Source organism: Scyliorhinus canicula, chromosome 14 (assembly GCF_902713615.1).
Source record: "Scyliorhinus canicula chromosome 14, sScyCan1.1, whole genome shotgun sequence".
Classification (NCBI taxonomy): domain Eukaryota; kingdom Metazoa; phylum Chordata; class Chondrichthyes; order Carcharhiniformes; family Scyliorhinidae; genus Scyliorhinus; species Scyliorhinus canicula.
In genome coordinates, this window is record NC_052159.1 from 101,043,728 (window position 1) to 101,059,874 (window position 16,147).

The window sequence follows — 16,147 nt, forward strand, 5'->3', positions numbered from 1 at the left end:
GAAGGCCCAGATTTTACAGGAAAGGGTGATTTACTTAGGAACAGTGATCACACATGGCAAACGCGAGATCGAGCAGAAACGCATCGACTTGATCGTCAAATTACTCCTGCCCCATAACGTCACAGCCCTCCGGTCAGTTCTAGGACTGGTTGGCTACTGTAGGAACCACATCGACAGTTTCGCCACAAAGGCTCCTATCTGATCTTCTCAAGAAGCAAGCACCTTGGGAATGGCTTCCACAGCACACGGATGCCATGGATGCATTAAAAAGAGCCCACAGCACAGACCCCGCATTACAGGTCCCAGATCCACTCTCCCCGTACGCAATTGAAGTTGCAAACACCGACCGAACACTTTCGGCCGTGCTCCTCCAAGAACGACATGATCATTTAGGCCCCGTGGCATACGCCTCACGCGTATTAGATCCAGTTGAGCAAGGATTTTCTGCCTGTGAAAGGCACCTGCTCACAATTTTTTGGGCAGTACAATACTTCGCCTACATTACAGGACTCAACCCCATCACCATTCTAACTGAACACACCCCAACACAACTCCTACTTGATGGTAGACTTAAGGATGGCACAGTCAGCCAAATCCCCGCAGCCCGTTGGACCATTCTCTTACAGAGACGGGACAACACAGTAAAGAGGACAAAGACCCACACTTTCCTCGCTGATAATTTACACTATGCAGGTACCCCACATGAGTGTGAAATAATAACCGCTAGGCACAATACAGGACCCTTTGTACCAAAGTCAGCTCCCCCAAAACCAGGTACTACACCCCAGAGACCCCAGCCCACAGACACATGTGCACCCCTCAGAATTTATGTGGATGGCTCCTCCACCGTTTTGAACGGAAAAAGAATTACCGGTTGCGGTATTTATGTAGAGGACGGCAGGGACGCGCGTTAGAGGAAATATCCTTAAAATTGCCAGGACATTTAGGCTCACAGGCAGCAGAACTAGCAGTCATAGCGTACATTGTCGAACACCCCGCCTTGTTTCCGGCCCCAGCCGACATATATTCTGACAGTTTATATGTCTGTAATAGTTTAACAGAATTCCTACCCCTGTGGGAATCTAGAGGATTTGTTTCCGCAGATGGAAAACCCCTACCCTCAGCCCCATTACTCCAGCATATCCTAAAGACAGCCAAAGATCGGAAATATGGGATTATTAAAGTCCGTAGCCACCATCGTTCTCCTCCGCCCCCCCCCCCCCCCTCCCCGGTAATGTTAAGGCAGACGCCCTAGCAAAGGCAGGTTCCAGATACGGTCACTTTTGGAACCCCCCCCCCCCCCCCCCCCCCCCCCCCCAAAGAGTGCCCCAGTACACGCAGTTCAGGTCTCACAGACCAACATTCAGGATTTAGCACAGGCCCAAAAGGAAGACGCATAGCTCAGGGAAGTTTTAAAAGGCAACTTCCCAGCCCCCTACAATAAATACAAAAACGCGTTGACAACACATGACGGTGTGATTTTAAAAGAAGAAATGTATGTAGTCCCCAGCCAGGACAGGAATCAGATTATTTCTCAGTTCCATGACAACCATGGACATCAAAGTATAGAAGAAGTAACCCTAGCCCACCTCAGACCTCTCTGCTGGTGGCCCGATTTAAAAGCCAATGTAACGCACTACATTGAAAATTGTTTAATCTGCGCCCAGAACAATCTGAACAGATACGCAAGGAAAAGTCAGCTTAGTCACCCCGGCCCCGTTAATGGCCCCTGGACGAATTTGCAAATCGATTATATAGGAACTCTACCCCCCTGCAGGAATGGTTTAAGTATGTGTTGGTGGTCATCGACATGTTCACAAAATGGGTGGAAGCGTTTCCATCCGGAACGAACAAGGCCAAAACGACAGCTAAGATCCTCACTCAGCACATCTTTACAAGATGGGGACTTCCACGCAGTATAGAGTCCGATCAATGCTTCCATTTTACAGGACGAGTGATGAAAAACGTCCTTACAATTTTCGGCATAAAACAAAAATTCCACATTGCAGACCACCCATAATCAAGTGGCATAGTAGAAAGAATGAACAGAACTTTAAAAGCCACCCTCAGAAAAATGGTGCAACAACATAACAGCACCTGGGACACAGTTTTCCCATTTGCATTAATGGTCATATGAAACACAGTATCCACGTCCATAGGATACACCCCTCACACCCTCATGACCGGACGGCCCATGAAAGGGACAGAATATTTATTAGGACTGGATTTGGCCAACCCCGCAGTCACCGCCCTCACCCATGAGAAAGCAGTTCAACAGATTATAGAAAATGTAAAGGCAGCCCAGCTAGCAGCAGCTGTTAGGCTTGGGACATGCAAGAAGCAAATCAAAGTTTGCTTTGACAAGACAGTACACACCACAGAACTTGTAGGAGGGCAGCAGGTTATGCTATCCCTATACAACCCCAGTTCATTCCTTTCCCCCAAATTTGCAGGACCGTACTCCATTTCTGATAAAGTCAGCCCCTCCGTATATAAAATCACCTATCCCAAAGGCAAGTCTGCATGGTTCCACATAAACCAGCTTAAGGCTTATGGCTCGCAGAACAACCATTCACACCACATCTCGCTCGCAGCAGATGAACACGCCCCTCCCCCAACCTGTCCAGCCCATCCTCAGACACGACTTCAACTCCACCCCCAGAGGCACGACTCTGCCTCTCCCTTCCCCAACCGACAGCGACAGCGATAGCGACAGCCCCAGCACACCACGCTACGATTACACTCCTGCACCAGGCCCCACTCCCAGCGACCCCAAACAGGATTCCAGCAACTCCTTTGAAATAACGTATATTAAAGCCCCTGATCCAGACCCACCGCCCGCTATTATGGATTAACCCCTAGCAGCTCCAACCTCGATACAAAATACTGGCACCAAGACAATTCGTTCAGGCCCATTCGGAATGATGAGATGGACCCCAATTCGCCCCAAGCAGCTTTAGCACGACTTCTCCAGTCAAGAGTATGGCAACCGGGAGAAGGTGATGACTTAGAGTCTGACTCCCACCAAACGAATCCCTTTGCAACTCTGTTCGCTTTAGAGCAATGCGATGTCCAGGTGATGGTAAAAAGGAACCGATGGCAAGTTACGGTGTCCTTTCTGATGGAACCTGCACCATGTTTGTTATGTATGTTTGTTATTGTGAATGTTAAATGTTGAAGTTTATCCATGGCCCCACGCCACCACTCTTTTAACGCCCACCGGCAGTTAAAGGAACAAGTTTGTCGGCAGACAACCGATCATAGCTACTCTTCTGATTCGAAGGTAATCACAAGAGGCAACATCCACGGCAAACACAAATTCTTACCGTTCTTGTCCGGTCACTCAGGCAGTGGAGTAACGGCACTAGTCCCTGCCCTGCCTGAGGACCCCCTGGTCAGCTACGCTCGGGTAGAGCATATACGGCACTGGTCACCGTCCTACGCGGGGATTCCACCTATTCTTACCCACCGCAACCCATACGCACTCCATTTTGGCACTTTTAGTTCAAAACTCTTCTGTTTGTTTACGGCGACCCTAAGGTTGCTTCGAAATGCTATTTACATCCTCAAACACTGGGATGGTACATCGCACAGGCTGCGAGACGGCTCGTGCTGTGTCAGAATTTTTTTCTCGGATGTCTTGTCCCAAATATTTGGTTTAAAAACAAAGTGAGGGAGTCACAGATGGTGACCAATTATAACGGGTAATTGTCAATAAAAGGACAGACAGACATACGAGATCTTAAACAAGATAATAACAGAAATTATGCTTGTGTCCATAGAACTCCAGAACCACAGAAGCCCCAAGTAGACAAAAGAAGAAAAGATGAAGACAACCATCATGCTCTACAGTTGGATCTTAGCGGGATCCCTACAATTACGTACGGACGCAACCCCCCTGACCCCTACCCCACAGGCCGTGAAAGTTTCCCATCCCTGCGACACACCACACTCAGAGACAGCAACTGATACGCCTACCTGGTGTGACAAGTTCATAACTTGGTACTCCCTGTCCTACGTCGTAGAAGCACTATTAGTACTTGCGATACTCTGCAGTGTCGTTCAGACCCTAAGACTCAGGAAATGGCAGAGGAAAGCCTCCCGCACTCCGATATACACATTCAGATCCCCTATTTTCGGACTTCAACAAACCCCCCAACCCCTTTAAGTGAATTAAAGTGCATCCGTTTTTTTTGTGTGTTTGTTCGTTCTAATAAAAGAAATGTAAAACTCTGTCCTTGACTGCCAAGATAGAGAGACCTGTATTGCTGCCATTGTACAGTTTAAAAGAATTTAAAATATTGTAAATTCTTTTGATTGATTAAGGATAGTTTAGATAAGGACAGTTAGAGGTTCCAGTTTTTTAAATTTTGTAATGCATGCCTGAATGCCATAGCGCCCAATAGAATTTGATAATAATGTGTGTACATAAAGTAATTTAGGTAAAAGTTTCAATCCATAGGACAGAGTAGTGTAGGGCCTGTCCTTGCTTATGGGTGCCTGACTTAGGAGGAGAACGAAGAAGATGCAGTAATATGATCCTTCACGCTTCGCATTGAGGATCACAAGGACGGAGTGTAGCCATCTGGGATGGCCACTTCCAGAATACAAAATGGCCACTCGCTAAGAATGTAGGGAACTGTGGACAATGTTAGGAAAACAAGCAGGAACAGTGCCTGAATATATATTCGAGAAGGCAGCTCCCAGACAAGACTGAAACTATAGGTCAATTAACATATTGATGGCACATCTCCGGGAACAAAGGAAAGACACTCAAGCAACCGATACTGTTTCAGACATCCCGGCACCAGTTCCCCAAACTGAAAGTGTAAACAAAGCCAGGCCAACGGCCACAAAGACACGCCCAGCCATTAGGGCACCCACCACTTTATTGGTCAAGAGCAATACAAGTGATCAAGATGCGGCCCAATTAATTGGGGCCAAATTTAAGGCCCGCCCAAAAGCGCGCGAAGCCCCTTCGGGTCTAAGAAGAAACCCCCGAGAGAGAATCGCTTTCTTGGAATTGGCTCTCAAAGTGGAGAGACCTGTCCACCAGAAGCAAGTAAGTTCAAGGTCAACGCTCGCTACCAGACGGACGACCTTCGCTGTTCTCCTGTACCACTTCGAACCCAACAACCTCAGATCCGAACAACAGCCATTGTTCCTCTGACTGAGTGGGCACCCGAAGTTAAGTATAGGCGTTAACTTTAGAGATAGTTTAGTTTGTAGTACTTTGTGCATGAGTAGATATTACTGTGATATTACTATAAATAGTATTGACTTTGAACTAACTGGTGTATTGGCTCTTTGGTCAGTATTAGGGTTTGAACCTTGTGGCAGTATCGAGAGATACCTGGCGACTCTAACTGTCAACATAATTAGGATTAAGGAAGGCGACCATATTGACTGCCATATTTATAACCTAATAAATATAGCAACAACGCAGGCCAAGGAGTTGAAGCGCACGTGGGAGGAGCTGGGAGGAGAGATAGAGGATGGTCTATGGACAGACGTGTTGAGGAGAGTCAACACGTCCGCAACATGTGCAGGCTCAGCCTTTATACAACTCAAGGTTGTGCCATGACAGTGGCCCGGATGAGCAGGTTCTTTGGGGTGGAGGAGAGGTGCGCAAAATGTGCGGGAGGACCGGCGAACCATGTCCACATGTTTTGGGCATGTCCAAAGCTTAGGGGATTCTGGCAGGGGTTTGCAGACGTCATGTCCACGGTGTTAAAAACAAGGGTGGCATTGAGTGCAGAGGGGGCGATTTTTCGGGGTGTCAAAAGACCTGAGAATCCAGGAGGAGAAAGAGGCAGTAGTCTCCTAGTAGCCCGGAGACGGATACTATTAGCATGGAGGGACTCAACGCCCCCGAAGTCAGAGACCTGGCTATCGGACATGGCTAGCTTTCTGTTTGGAGAAAATCAAATTCGCCTTGAGAGGGTGACTGTTAGGGTTCACCTGGAGGTGGCAACCATTCGGGGGAGGCTTGATTCAGGGTTGTTGGCAGATAAAAGGTTTTGTGACAAAGTACGGGCTGCGATTAAAGATTATGTAGAATTGAACCATAACGGCGGGGTGTTGGTGGCCACATTCTGGTAAGTGCTAAAAGCAGTGGTCCGAGGGGAGATTATCTCATTCAAGGCTCATGCGGATTGGGAAAGGAGGGAGGAATATGAACAGTTAATGAATGAGATGGTACGAGGTAGAGAGGGAGTATTCGAGGGTGCCCACCACAAAAGTATTGGCGAGAAGGAAAAAAAACTACAGAGGCAATTTGATAGATTGACAACGGGGAGGACAGTAGGACACTTGCATAGGGCAAGGGGGTGCAGTACGAATACTGGGAGAAGGCAAGTCGAATGTTAGCGCATCAGCTATGGAAGCAGGCCACATCCAGGGAAATATTGAAGATATGGACTGGGGCAGGGGATGTGGCATCGGAGCTGGGGAACATTGCTATAAGGAGCTGTACAGGGCGGACCGGGGTGGTGAAGAAGGGGACATGGACATGGCACGGTTCTTAGACAAACCAGAGTTTCCACAGTTGGAGGAAGAGAAGAGGCAGGCCTTGGGGCTGAGGGAGGTATTGGATAGTGTAAGGTATGAAGATGGGGAAGGCCCGATGGTTACCTGGCGGAATTCATGACGGACCTGGCACATCTCTTGGGGTGTTTGATGAGGCAGTGGAGAAAGGGGATCTGACGGAGACGATGACGCAGGCAACAATTACATTAATACCAAAAAAGGAGGATCCGTTGGAATGTGGGTCGTACAGGTAGTGATGTCCATGGACGCTGAGAAAGCATTTGACCGGGTGGAGGAACGGTACATGTTTGAGGCCCTGGGAAGGTTTGGGTTTGGGCCAAAGATTGTGGCATGGTGTGTGTGTGTGTTATATGTGGCACCGATGGTGAGTGGGCAGGCCAATGACTTGGGTTCACGAATCTTTGAACTGCACAGCGGAACAAGGCAGGGGTGTCGTTGTCGCCGCTGCTGCTGGCGCTGGCTATTGAGGTCGGCAGACTAGTGAAGGATTACGAGGGGACAAAGGGAGCATCGGATGTGGCTGAACGTGGACAACCTACTATTGGATGTTTCGGACCCGCTGGAAAGCAGGGAGAGGATCATGGGGCCCGTTGAGAAAGTTTGGGGCGGTCTGGGATATAAATTAAATGTAGGGAAAAGCAGTGGTCCCGGTGAATGAGATGGGTAGGCGAGCTAATCTGGGGGGGGGGGGGGGGGGGGCTGCAATTTAAGGTGTCTAGAGATAGGTTTAGATACCTGAAGATTCAGGTAGCGAGGGAATGGGCAATGCTACACGAATGGAATTTAACAAAACTGGTGAAGGAGGTTAGGGAGGATCTGAAAAGGTGGGACATGCTGCACTTGGCTTTGGCAGGGATGGGTCGAAGTGGTGAAGATGAACATTCTGCCAAGGTTCCTGTTCATATTCCAGACACTCCCCGACCTTTGTACCAAAGGTCTTTGTTCTTTCTCTAGGAAGTGCTGAGGGTTTTGGCCAAGGATGGTATCATCACCGGTATAGGTTTGGAAGGCCATAGGGCCTATTCCTGTGCTGCATTGTTCTTTGAAGGCCTTTGGCAGCACGGTAGTACATGTGGCTAGCACTGTGGCTTCACAGCACCAGGGTCCAGGTTCGATTCCCTGCTGGGCCACTGTCTGTGTGGAGTCTGCACGTTCTCCCCATGCCTGCGCGAGTTTCCTCCGAGTGCTCCGGTTTCTGCCCACAGTCCAAAAACGTGCAGGTTAGGAGGGGTTATTGGATATGGGGATAGGGTGGAAGTGAGGGCTTAAGTGGGTCGGTGCAGACTCGATGGGCCGAATGGCCTCCTTCTGCACTGTATGTTCTAAACTAGATACAATTATTACAGACTTTGTATGAGCAGGGAAGGTGCCTAGGGTACAAAGACAGAGGCAGAAGGGAAGGTTGGCATTGCTGAACTTGCTACATTATTACTGTGCAGTGAACGTGGAAAAGATGAGGCGGTGGTGGAAGGAAAAGGGATAGAATGGGTTAGGGTAGAGGATGAATTCTGTAGGGGGTCCAGCTGGAGGGCAATGATGATGGCATTGGCACCAAGGAAACACTCTGAGAGCCCTGTAGTGTAGTCCACAGTGAGGTCTGGAACCAGTTGAGGAGGCACTTTTGGATAGAGGGGATGCCGGGCGAAAACCACAGTTTTGAGTCGGGGGGGGGGGGGGGGGGGGGAAGAAATAGATGGCATGTATAGGAAGTGGAGAGAAGTGGGGCTGGTTAAGGTGAGGGATCTGTACCTGGAAGAAGGGTTTGCCAGTATAGATGAACTGAAGGAGAGGGTAGAGCTCCCAAGTGGAAGTGAGGTTAGGTATCTGCAGGTAAAGGACTTTGCACGGCAGGTTTGGAAAGAGTTCCCCAGGTTGCTGTGATACACCCTGTTGCAGCAACTGCTGCTTCCAGATGTGGAAGGGGAAGGCAGGATCAGAGAGATATGCAAGTGGCTGGGAGGTAAGCAGGTGATGAAGATTAAAGAGAAGTGGGAGGAGAGGTAAACTGGGGAGTATGGAGTGAGGTGCTACGAAGAATGAATGTAACATCCTTGTGCGCAAGGATGAGCCTTATGTAGTTCAAGGTGGTACACATGACTCGGGCAAAAATGAGTAGGTTCTTCCAGGGAGTGACAGACGAGTGTGAGAAGTGTGGGCAAGGACCAGCGAATCACGTTCATATGCTCTGGGACTGCGAACAGTTGGGGAGATTTTGGCCAGGAGTGTTAGAGGCGTTAACAAGGATAGTGGGGGTGGAGGTTGAGCCGGACCCAGTGGTGGTAATATTTGGGATATCGTAGAAGCCGGAGCTGATGGAGGGGAAGAAGGCCGACGTTGTGGCCTTCTCCTCTCTGATTGCCCGGCGAAGAATTCTGTTGGAGTGGCGGTCGGCAATGCCACTGGGGGCGGCGGCTTGGCTGGGGGACTTATAGGACTCTCATCAGTTGGAAAAGATTAAGTACGAATTAAGGGGTTCAGCAGAGGGCTTCAAGGCAAGTTGGGGGATGTTTATGGCTGTGATCGAAGAGCTGTTCGTTGGGTTGGGGGGATACAAAAGGGGAAAATTTGTACAAACTGTATAGTTGTGTGCTGGGGAGTTTGTTCCAAATTGTTTATGTTTTGTAACCTTTTATATGTGTTGGGAATAAAATACATAAAAAAAGAAATGTCATTTATTACTTCCATCAATTGGAAAGACAATCTCATAATTACCTGAGACTTTATCATGTATGACTAAGCAACTATAATCACGATAGTGACTGCGCTCTAAAATAACTTCATTGGCTGCAAAGCACTTTGGAACACATTGTTAACGGTGCCTTATGAATGCAATTATGTTTTTCTTTTCACTTTGGCACTGTGGTTAGCACTGTTGCTTTACAGCACCTGGGACCAGAGTTTGATTCTGGCCTTGGGTGACTGTATGGAGTTTGCACATTCTCTCCGTGTCTTTGGGGTTTCTTCCCTTGATCCAAAGATATGTAGGTTAGGTAATTGACCATTCTAAATTGTCCCTTAGTATCCAAAGGTTAGGTGGGATTTTGGGGATGGGGAAGGTGTGGGCCCAGATGAGGTCTCTTTTGGAGGGTCGATCCAGATTCTATGGGCTGAATGGCCCTCTTCTGCATAGTAGGGATTCTACGATAATGATCCAGATCTTCCGGTCTCCGGATTGTTACAAACTGAACATAATGTCCCCGACACACATTGGGATCCCTGCTAAGACCCAATGTATTGACTTCATGGGAATTGTTTGGGAAGTTTGTACTTATTTACCTGGATAGTTATAAAGGAAAGTTTAGACAGAGCAATCCTAGTCTAACTGCTAGATAACTATACAACTGACCCAACCTCTCACACCCCACCCCCCCCCCCATTACTCACTGATCCCCAGTTCCCCCTACAACCCTCCAACTCACCTCCACTCAATCTTACCACCAGATCACCCCATCCCCAACCTGGCCTCACCACCTTACCCATCTACTATCTCACCTACTCTACCACTTGCCATCTACTCAAGACACTGAAAAATTATTTAAATGTACCTCTGTTTGGTTCGATTGATTTGGTTGACATAGTGCAATTTCATAGAATTTACAGTGCAGAAGGAGGCCTTTTGGCCCATCGAATCTGCACCAGCTCTTGGAAAGAGCACCCTACCTAAACCCACACGTCCACCCTATCCCCTTAACCCAGCAACCCCATCTAACCTCAGGTCAATTTAGCATGGCCAATCCACCTAACTTGCACATCTTTGGACTATTGGAGGAAACCAAAGCACCCGGAGGAAACCCACGTAGACACAGGGAGAACGTGCAGACTCCGCACAGACAGTGACCCAAGCAGGAATTGAACCTGGGACCCTGGCGCTGTGAAGCCATAGTGCTAACCACCATGCAACTGTGCTGCCCATTTGCTCCCCAACCCTCCTAATCCAGTGGAAGAATGTCAGCCCAAAGGAGAAATTCACCGTATTGAAAATGGCGTCAGTAAGCTGCTTTGTGGCAAAGTATTTTATTAATCTTCATTGTACTCCACCCTAATTTTGAGAACACCTTAATCTCTCCAATGCAATGCAACTGAAAAGGGTACTAATGATGAAGCCCAAATTAGTCTTTGCATGATCCAAGGGAAAGAAATAAGATCAAAATTACTTTGATCAGCTATCCTATTTTAGTTTCTTTCAAAAATGATACCAAAGACTAGTTAACACTTTCTTAATACAAGATGAGACACTACTTCAAATCACACTATATACTGTACCATTATTGAACTGAAATGTAAACATTTCTAAAATACATTTACTAAAAAATAATTTTGGCTACATCATAATGAGCTTTGGTAGCTGACTTAAATTTTGGGCCATGTAATGAATGCTTTGTATTAAATATATAAGGCAATTTATATTAAAAACATTCAATGATGAACTCCAACATATAAAAATATTTGTAGGGAGGTAATATTTGGGAATACAGAGAGACCAAAAAAAGTGTATTCTTTTATTTTAAAAAGTTTGAAAAACAGCTAAATGCTCACATAAAACATTATAAATATATACTGAAAATGATAAAAAGACAATTTGTTTACAAATGTCTATAAACAGCACCAATTGTTGCATTATTCTTCGTTCAATCTGAAGATCAATTGCTTCCGAATAACTTGTCATCCAGAAGAAATAATGTACATATTTGCGTTCACAAACAACACAGCCTCATTTTATCATGATCTATTTGTAGTTGATACGATCAAGCAAAAAGCTACCCCAGTGTCTTGAACTTCTTCAGCTGTTTATTTGAAATTTATGGATACATGATGAAGTACAGGCTGTTATAACATGTATAAAATAGGAGAACACTATCCTAGCGATTTCACAAAATAAACGTATCTCCTTGAATTATTTTTGGTATGTTGAATTTTTATTCATTTACTCAACATTTTATTTAATTCTTTCATGGAATGTGGCTATCGCTGGCAAGGCCAGAGTTTGTCGCCTTGCTCAAACTGCTCTTGAACTGAATGGGCATTTCAAAGAGCAATTAAGAGTCAACTTGGTTGTTGTGGGGTCTGGAATCACATGTTGGCCAGACCAGGTAAGGATGGCCAATTTCCTTCCTTGAACAACACCGGAGAACCAGATGGGATTTTAGAATAATAAAAATTGTTAATCATGGTCACCATTACTAAAACTAGGTTTAGACTCCAGATTTATTAATTGAATTTAAATTCCACCAGCTCCTGTGGTGGGATTTGAAGCCATGGCTTCAAAGAATAGCCTGTCCGGTGACATTGCCACTTCACCACCATCTCCCCGCTTAGGCACATGAAAAGAAAACTGTTGAATTTGGAATGAGTTACATTTTTTAGTTAAAGTTTAAAAATTTAATACTAATAAATAAATATTTTATTCAGCTGAGTAACAGTTTTTGGGGCAACAATGAGGTGTCACCTTCCACTGTTTGTCACTGAATCCTATTACTTTGGCGTATGTATTTGCAGCAGCCTTCCACACAAGATCTTGTAAGTGTTCCAGAATTGCTTACTATTAAAAGTATCTTTATGCAGTTTAAACTAGAAACCGATGTCTACATAACCAAATCGTTCCATTGTCTTTTCTTCATCTTTGGGGTCAAAGTTCATCTTTGGTCTGTAAACAGAATTTTGTGGAAAAGTTTAATGTACCTGTTTGGCATGAAGAAACTTATACTTGAGTGAGCAAAATAAATTGATTTTGCAGTCTACAATAAGATATATTCATATTTAATTTTCTACATAATGGGTTGGCTCTTGCTGGAAAATAATGCACTAATTTTGAATGCTATAATTAATGAGCAAATCACCCAATAACTTCAACAGATTATGAAACGTGCTGTAAACTGCGAATTTCCAAAACTTGGTGGTTGATTTGCGCTATTCCACCATTTTCTACAGACAAAAGAAGTTCTGTCCTAGGCTTCCCTGTTATCTTTATGCTAAAAATAAATGGGATCCATACCCTCATATGAGGATGAATAAAAACTATGGGAGAGAATTTAATAATTTGGGGAGGGCGTGGAGAGGGAGGAAAGAGACAGAATAGATGATCTGAAAGAGAAAGCAAATTCCAGGCCAATGGGAAATGAGGCAAAAATGTTGAGATATTTCAAAAAGGATCAGAAAAGTAAAAAAGATGAAGACAGGATATGAGGAAGCAATAAAAAGAAAAAATGATAAACCAAGGAAATATAAAATGTGTTCACTCAATACAAAAATAAGGAACGAAACATTACTAGTTTGGGGTAATGAATTAGAGCAGGTAGGTGAAACATCCTTGAAACACTGACCATAATACAATCACCCAAACTGGATTAAATAAGAGGAAAAACTGGTAAAAGGAAGCATAGCTCATCAATGGGAATTATTTAAACCAGAGGTGGCAAATGTAAAAATCAAATAAGTTCCTGTGATGGCACAAAGTCTGTGTTTTAGGTTGAGATTCCATGAATCAATAGGTAAATGAGTACAAATTTGGAACTAAAAGAAAAGCATTTAGTACATAACAAAGGAGAAAACTAGAATAAATAGGAAAAATATATAGGAAAGCTACAAAAGAGTTCAGACAGATTATAAGGAAGAGATGATAACAAAAGGCAGAAAGGACAATAAAGTTTCAATATGTGCAGTAAAAGCAGATAGGGAAGGTTTGGCTAAGGTCACAAGAATACCAGGAATACTAACTAAATTGCCTCAGCTTTCAAGCAAGATGGGTATTTACATTGTAAAACCAACAAAGCTGATTATGCAACAGTTGGTGAAGGTGATTTAGTGAGAGACAGTTCTAAAGAAGATACTCAAATTTAAAATACACAAATCACCAGGCTCTTATAGTTTTCATCTGTTGATCCCGAGGAAAGCTTGGAAAGAAATTATGATGATCATTTTCCAAGCTGAAAAGCAGCATATCTGAATTCATAGTCCAAGGCCTGAGACCTTAGAGTGTAGCTGTATAGTGAGCAGTTTTCGGAAATTGTAAAGGTATGTAAAAGATTCGGCAAAGTTTCATAAGGGTGCGACAGAAGGGCAAGAGAAGTTTGGTGTTTGATATTTTTCACAATAACTGAGAATGTGACCCGAGAAAAGTCTTCTGAATCAATAATACTATGGCCAAGAATTTTGAGATGGTGGGGTTTCCTATCCCACCACCCAAACAGTCAGCAGGGAATGTATCCTGTCGATATTGGTAGATTGTAACCCACTTCAATGGGTGCCATGTGACTGGAGACAGAGCTTCTATCCCTCACTAAGGAGGAAGTCCTGTCTCAGAGAGTGCTGGCCAATCAAACTAGATAGCAGCTCTTGTGGTCCAAGCAGCACCAGTCACAGTCACGATTGTGTGCGTGTGTGTGTGTTGGGCGGGGGTGGGAGAGGGGTAGCACTTGCAGGAGACAGGACTTTTAGGGAACGCTAAGTTAGGATCACAGGACAACACGCTAATCAAGTAATTGCCTCACACATCATACTTGCAGCATAATATCCTGGTCTTTACAATGCTGAAACTGTCAGCATTCACCATTATTACTCCATCGAAATGGACAGCAACTTGGGAGTCTACATAGAATAACCCAGGAATCCAGAAATTGCTTTCAGTGAATCATTCTATGCTTCTCCAAAGGGTTTTTTTTTGCGGTTTCCCCATAGACTACAATCAATAGAAAGAAAAAAAAGAAACGGCCAGTGAGAATAGGAGGAGTTGACTAAAGGCACTATTAAAATCGGTGGATTGTGAAAAGATAGGTGGAGAGAAAATAAGGTAGAGGGATTAGGGAGAGAGCTAGGGGGTAGCGAGAAACTGCACAGAACCCTACATTAAGAGGAACATAGGCTTTAAGTGGAGTAAGTCATGGAAATAAGGTGGTGCAAGGCTATGAAGGCACTGTAAATAAGGAAGAGGAATTTGGAATTAATGTTTTGCGGAATAGGAAGCCATTCTAGATCAGGAAGGGTTATCAATGTGATGGTGGGCAGCACAGTGGCACAGTGGTTAGCATTGCTGCCTCGTGGCGCCACGGTCCCAGGTTCAATCCTGGCTCTGGGACACTGTCCATGTAGAGTTTGCACATTCTCCCCGTGTTTGTGTGGGTTTCGCCCCCACAACCCAAAGATGTGCCTGATAGGTGGATTGGTCACATTAAATTGCCCCTTAATTGGAAAAAATTAATTGGGTACACAAAGTTTATTTTTTAGAAGAATCAATGTGATGGGTACATGGGATTTAGTGCATTATTAAATCGGACCCAATTTTTAAAAAAAATAATTTTTATTGGAATTTTTTACAGGAAATATAAAATATAACAAACAATGAAATGCAACAAAATAACCCATAACAACTGTAACACCCCCCAGACCGCATCAACGCATGTATCATATGCCCCCCACCCCCCCCAACCCCAAGAAAAGAACTTAAAAATAAATTAAAATTAAATAAACAAACATAGTCATCGTCTCCCCCCCTTTTTCCCTCCCCCTCCCCCCCCCGGGTTGCTGCTGCTACTGTCCCAGTACCCTATCGTTGAGCCAGAAAGTCGAGGAACGTTTGGGCAGCACGGTAGCATGGTGGTCAGCATAAATGCTTCACAGCTCCAGGGTCCCAGGTTCGGTTCCCGGCTGAGTCACTGTCTGTGCGGAGTCTGCACGTCCTCCCCGTGTGTGCGTGGGTTTCCTCCGGGTGCTCCGGTTTCCTCCCACAGTCCAAAGATGTGCGAGTTAGGTGGATTGGCCATGCTAAATTGCCCGTAGTGTCCTAAAAAGTAAGGTTAAGGGGGGGGGGGTTGTTGGTTTACGGGTATAGGGTGGATACGTGGGTTTGAGTAGGGTGATCATTGCTCGGCACAACATCGAGGGCCGAAGGGCCTGTTCTGTGCTGTACTGTTCTATGTTCTATGAAAGGCTGCCACCGCCTAAAGAACCCTTGTACCGATCCTCTCAGGGCGAATTTGACCTTCTCTAGCTTAATAAAACCCGCCATGTCATTGATCCAGGTCTCCACGCTTGGGGGCCTCGCATCCTTCCATTGTTGCAAAATCCTTCGCCGGCTACGAGGGACGCAAAGGCCAAAACACCGGCCACTTTCGCCTCCTGCACTCCCGGCTCTACCCCAACCCCAAAAATCGCGAGTCCCCATCCTGGCTTGACCCTGGATCCCACCACCCTTGACACCGTCCTCGCCACCCCCTTCCAGAACTCCTCCAGTGCCAGGAAAATCGTACCCAATTAATTAGAGTTTGTGGAAGGTGAACCTTAGGAGTCTGGCAAAGAGGGTCTTAAAGAAATGACAAAAGCTTGCATTTGGGTTTCATGTGCAGTGATGGGGAGGAGGCAGCTAATGTTATGGAGGTAAACATCACCATTCATTATGTTTAAATATTGAGTTTGAAACATATTTCTGTGTCAAAGAGATCACCAAGTATGTGGATCATTTAGTGTACCATCAATAAGGGAACAGGGACAGGTAATTAGTAAAGTAAGAATCTGTTAGAGTTGGCAGTTCAGGTGAGGAGAACAAATTTTGTTAAAGTTAAGTTAGCTAGGATGGAATGGTGGGAATAAAATTGCTCCATGTATT

At 45.3% G+C, this 16,147-nt stretch overlaps 1 protein-coding gene across 7 annotated transcripts in view; it reads right to left on the reverse strand.

Annotated features, from left to right (window-relative positions):
- Positions 1-11,034: 11,034 nt before the first annotated feature.
- The window catches only part of poglut2 (protein O-glucosyltransferase 2), a 78,241-nt gene continuing 73,128 nt past the window's right edge, over positions 11,035-16,147 (reverse strand). For all 7 annotated transcript variants that reach the window (XM_038817754.1, XM_038817755.1, XM_038817753.1 and 4 more), the window contains one exon: positions 11,035-12,193. In XM_038817754.1, the coding sequence (XP_038673682.1) occupies positions 12,176-12,193 (18 nt within the window). In that variant the 3' untranslated portion in view covers positions 11,035-12,175. The remainder of the gene's footprint in view (positions 12,194-16,147) is intronic.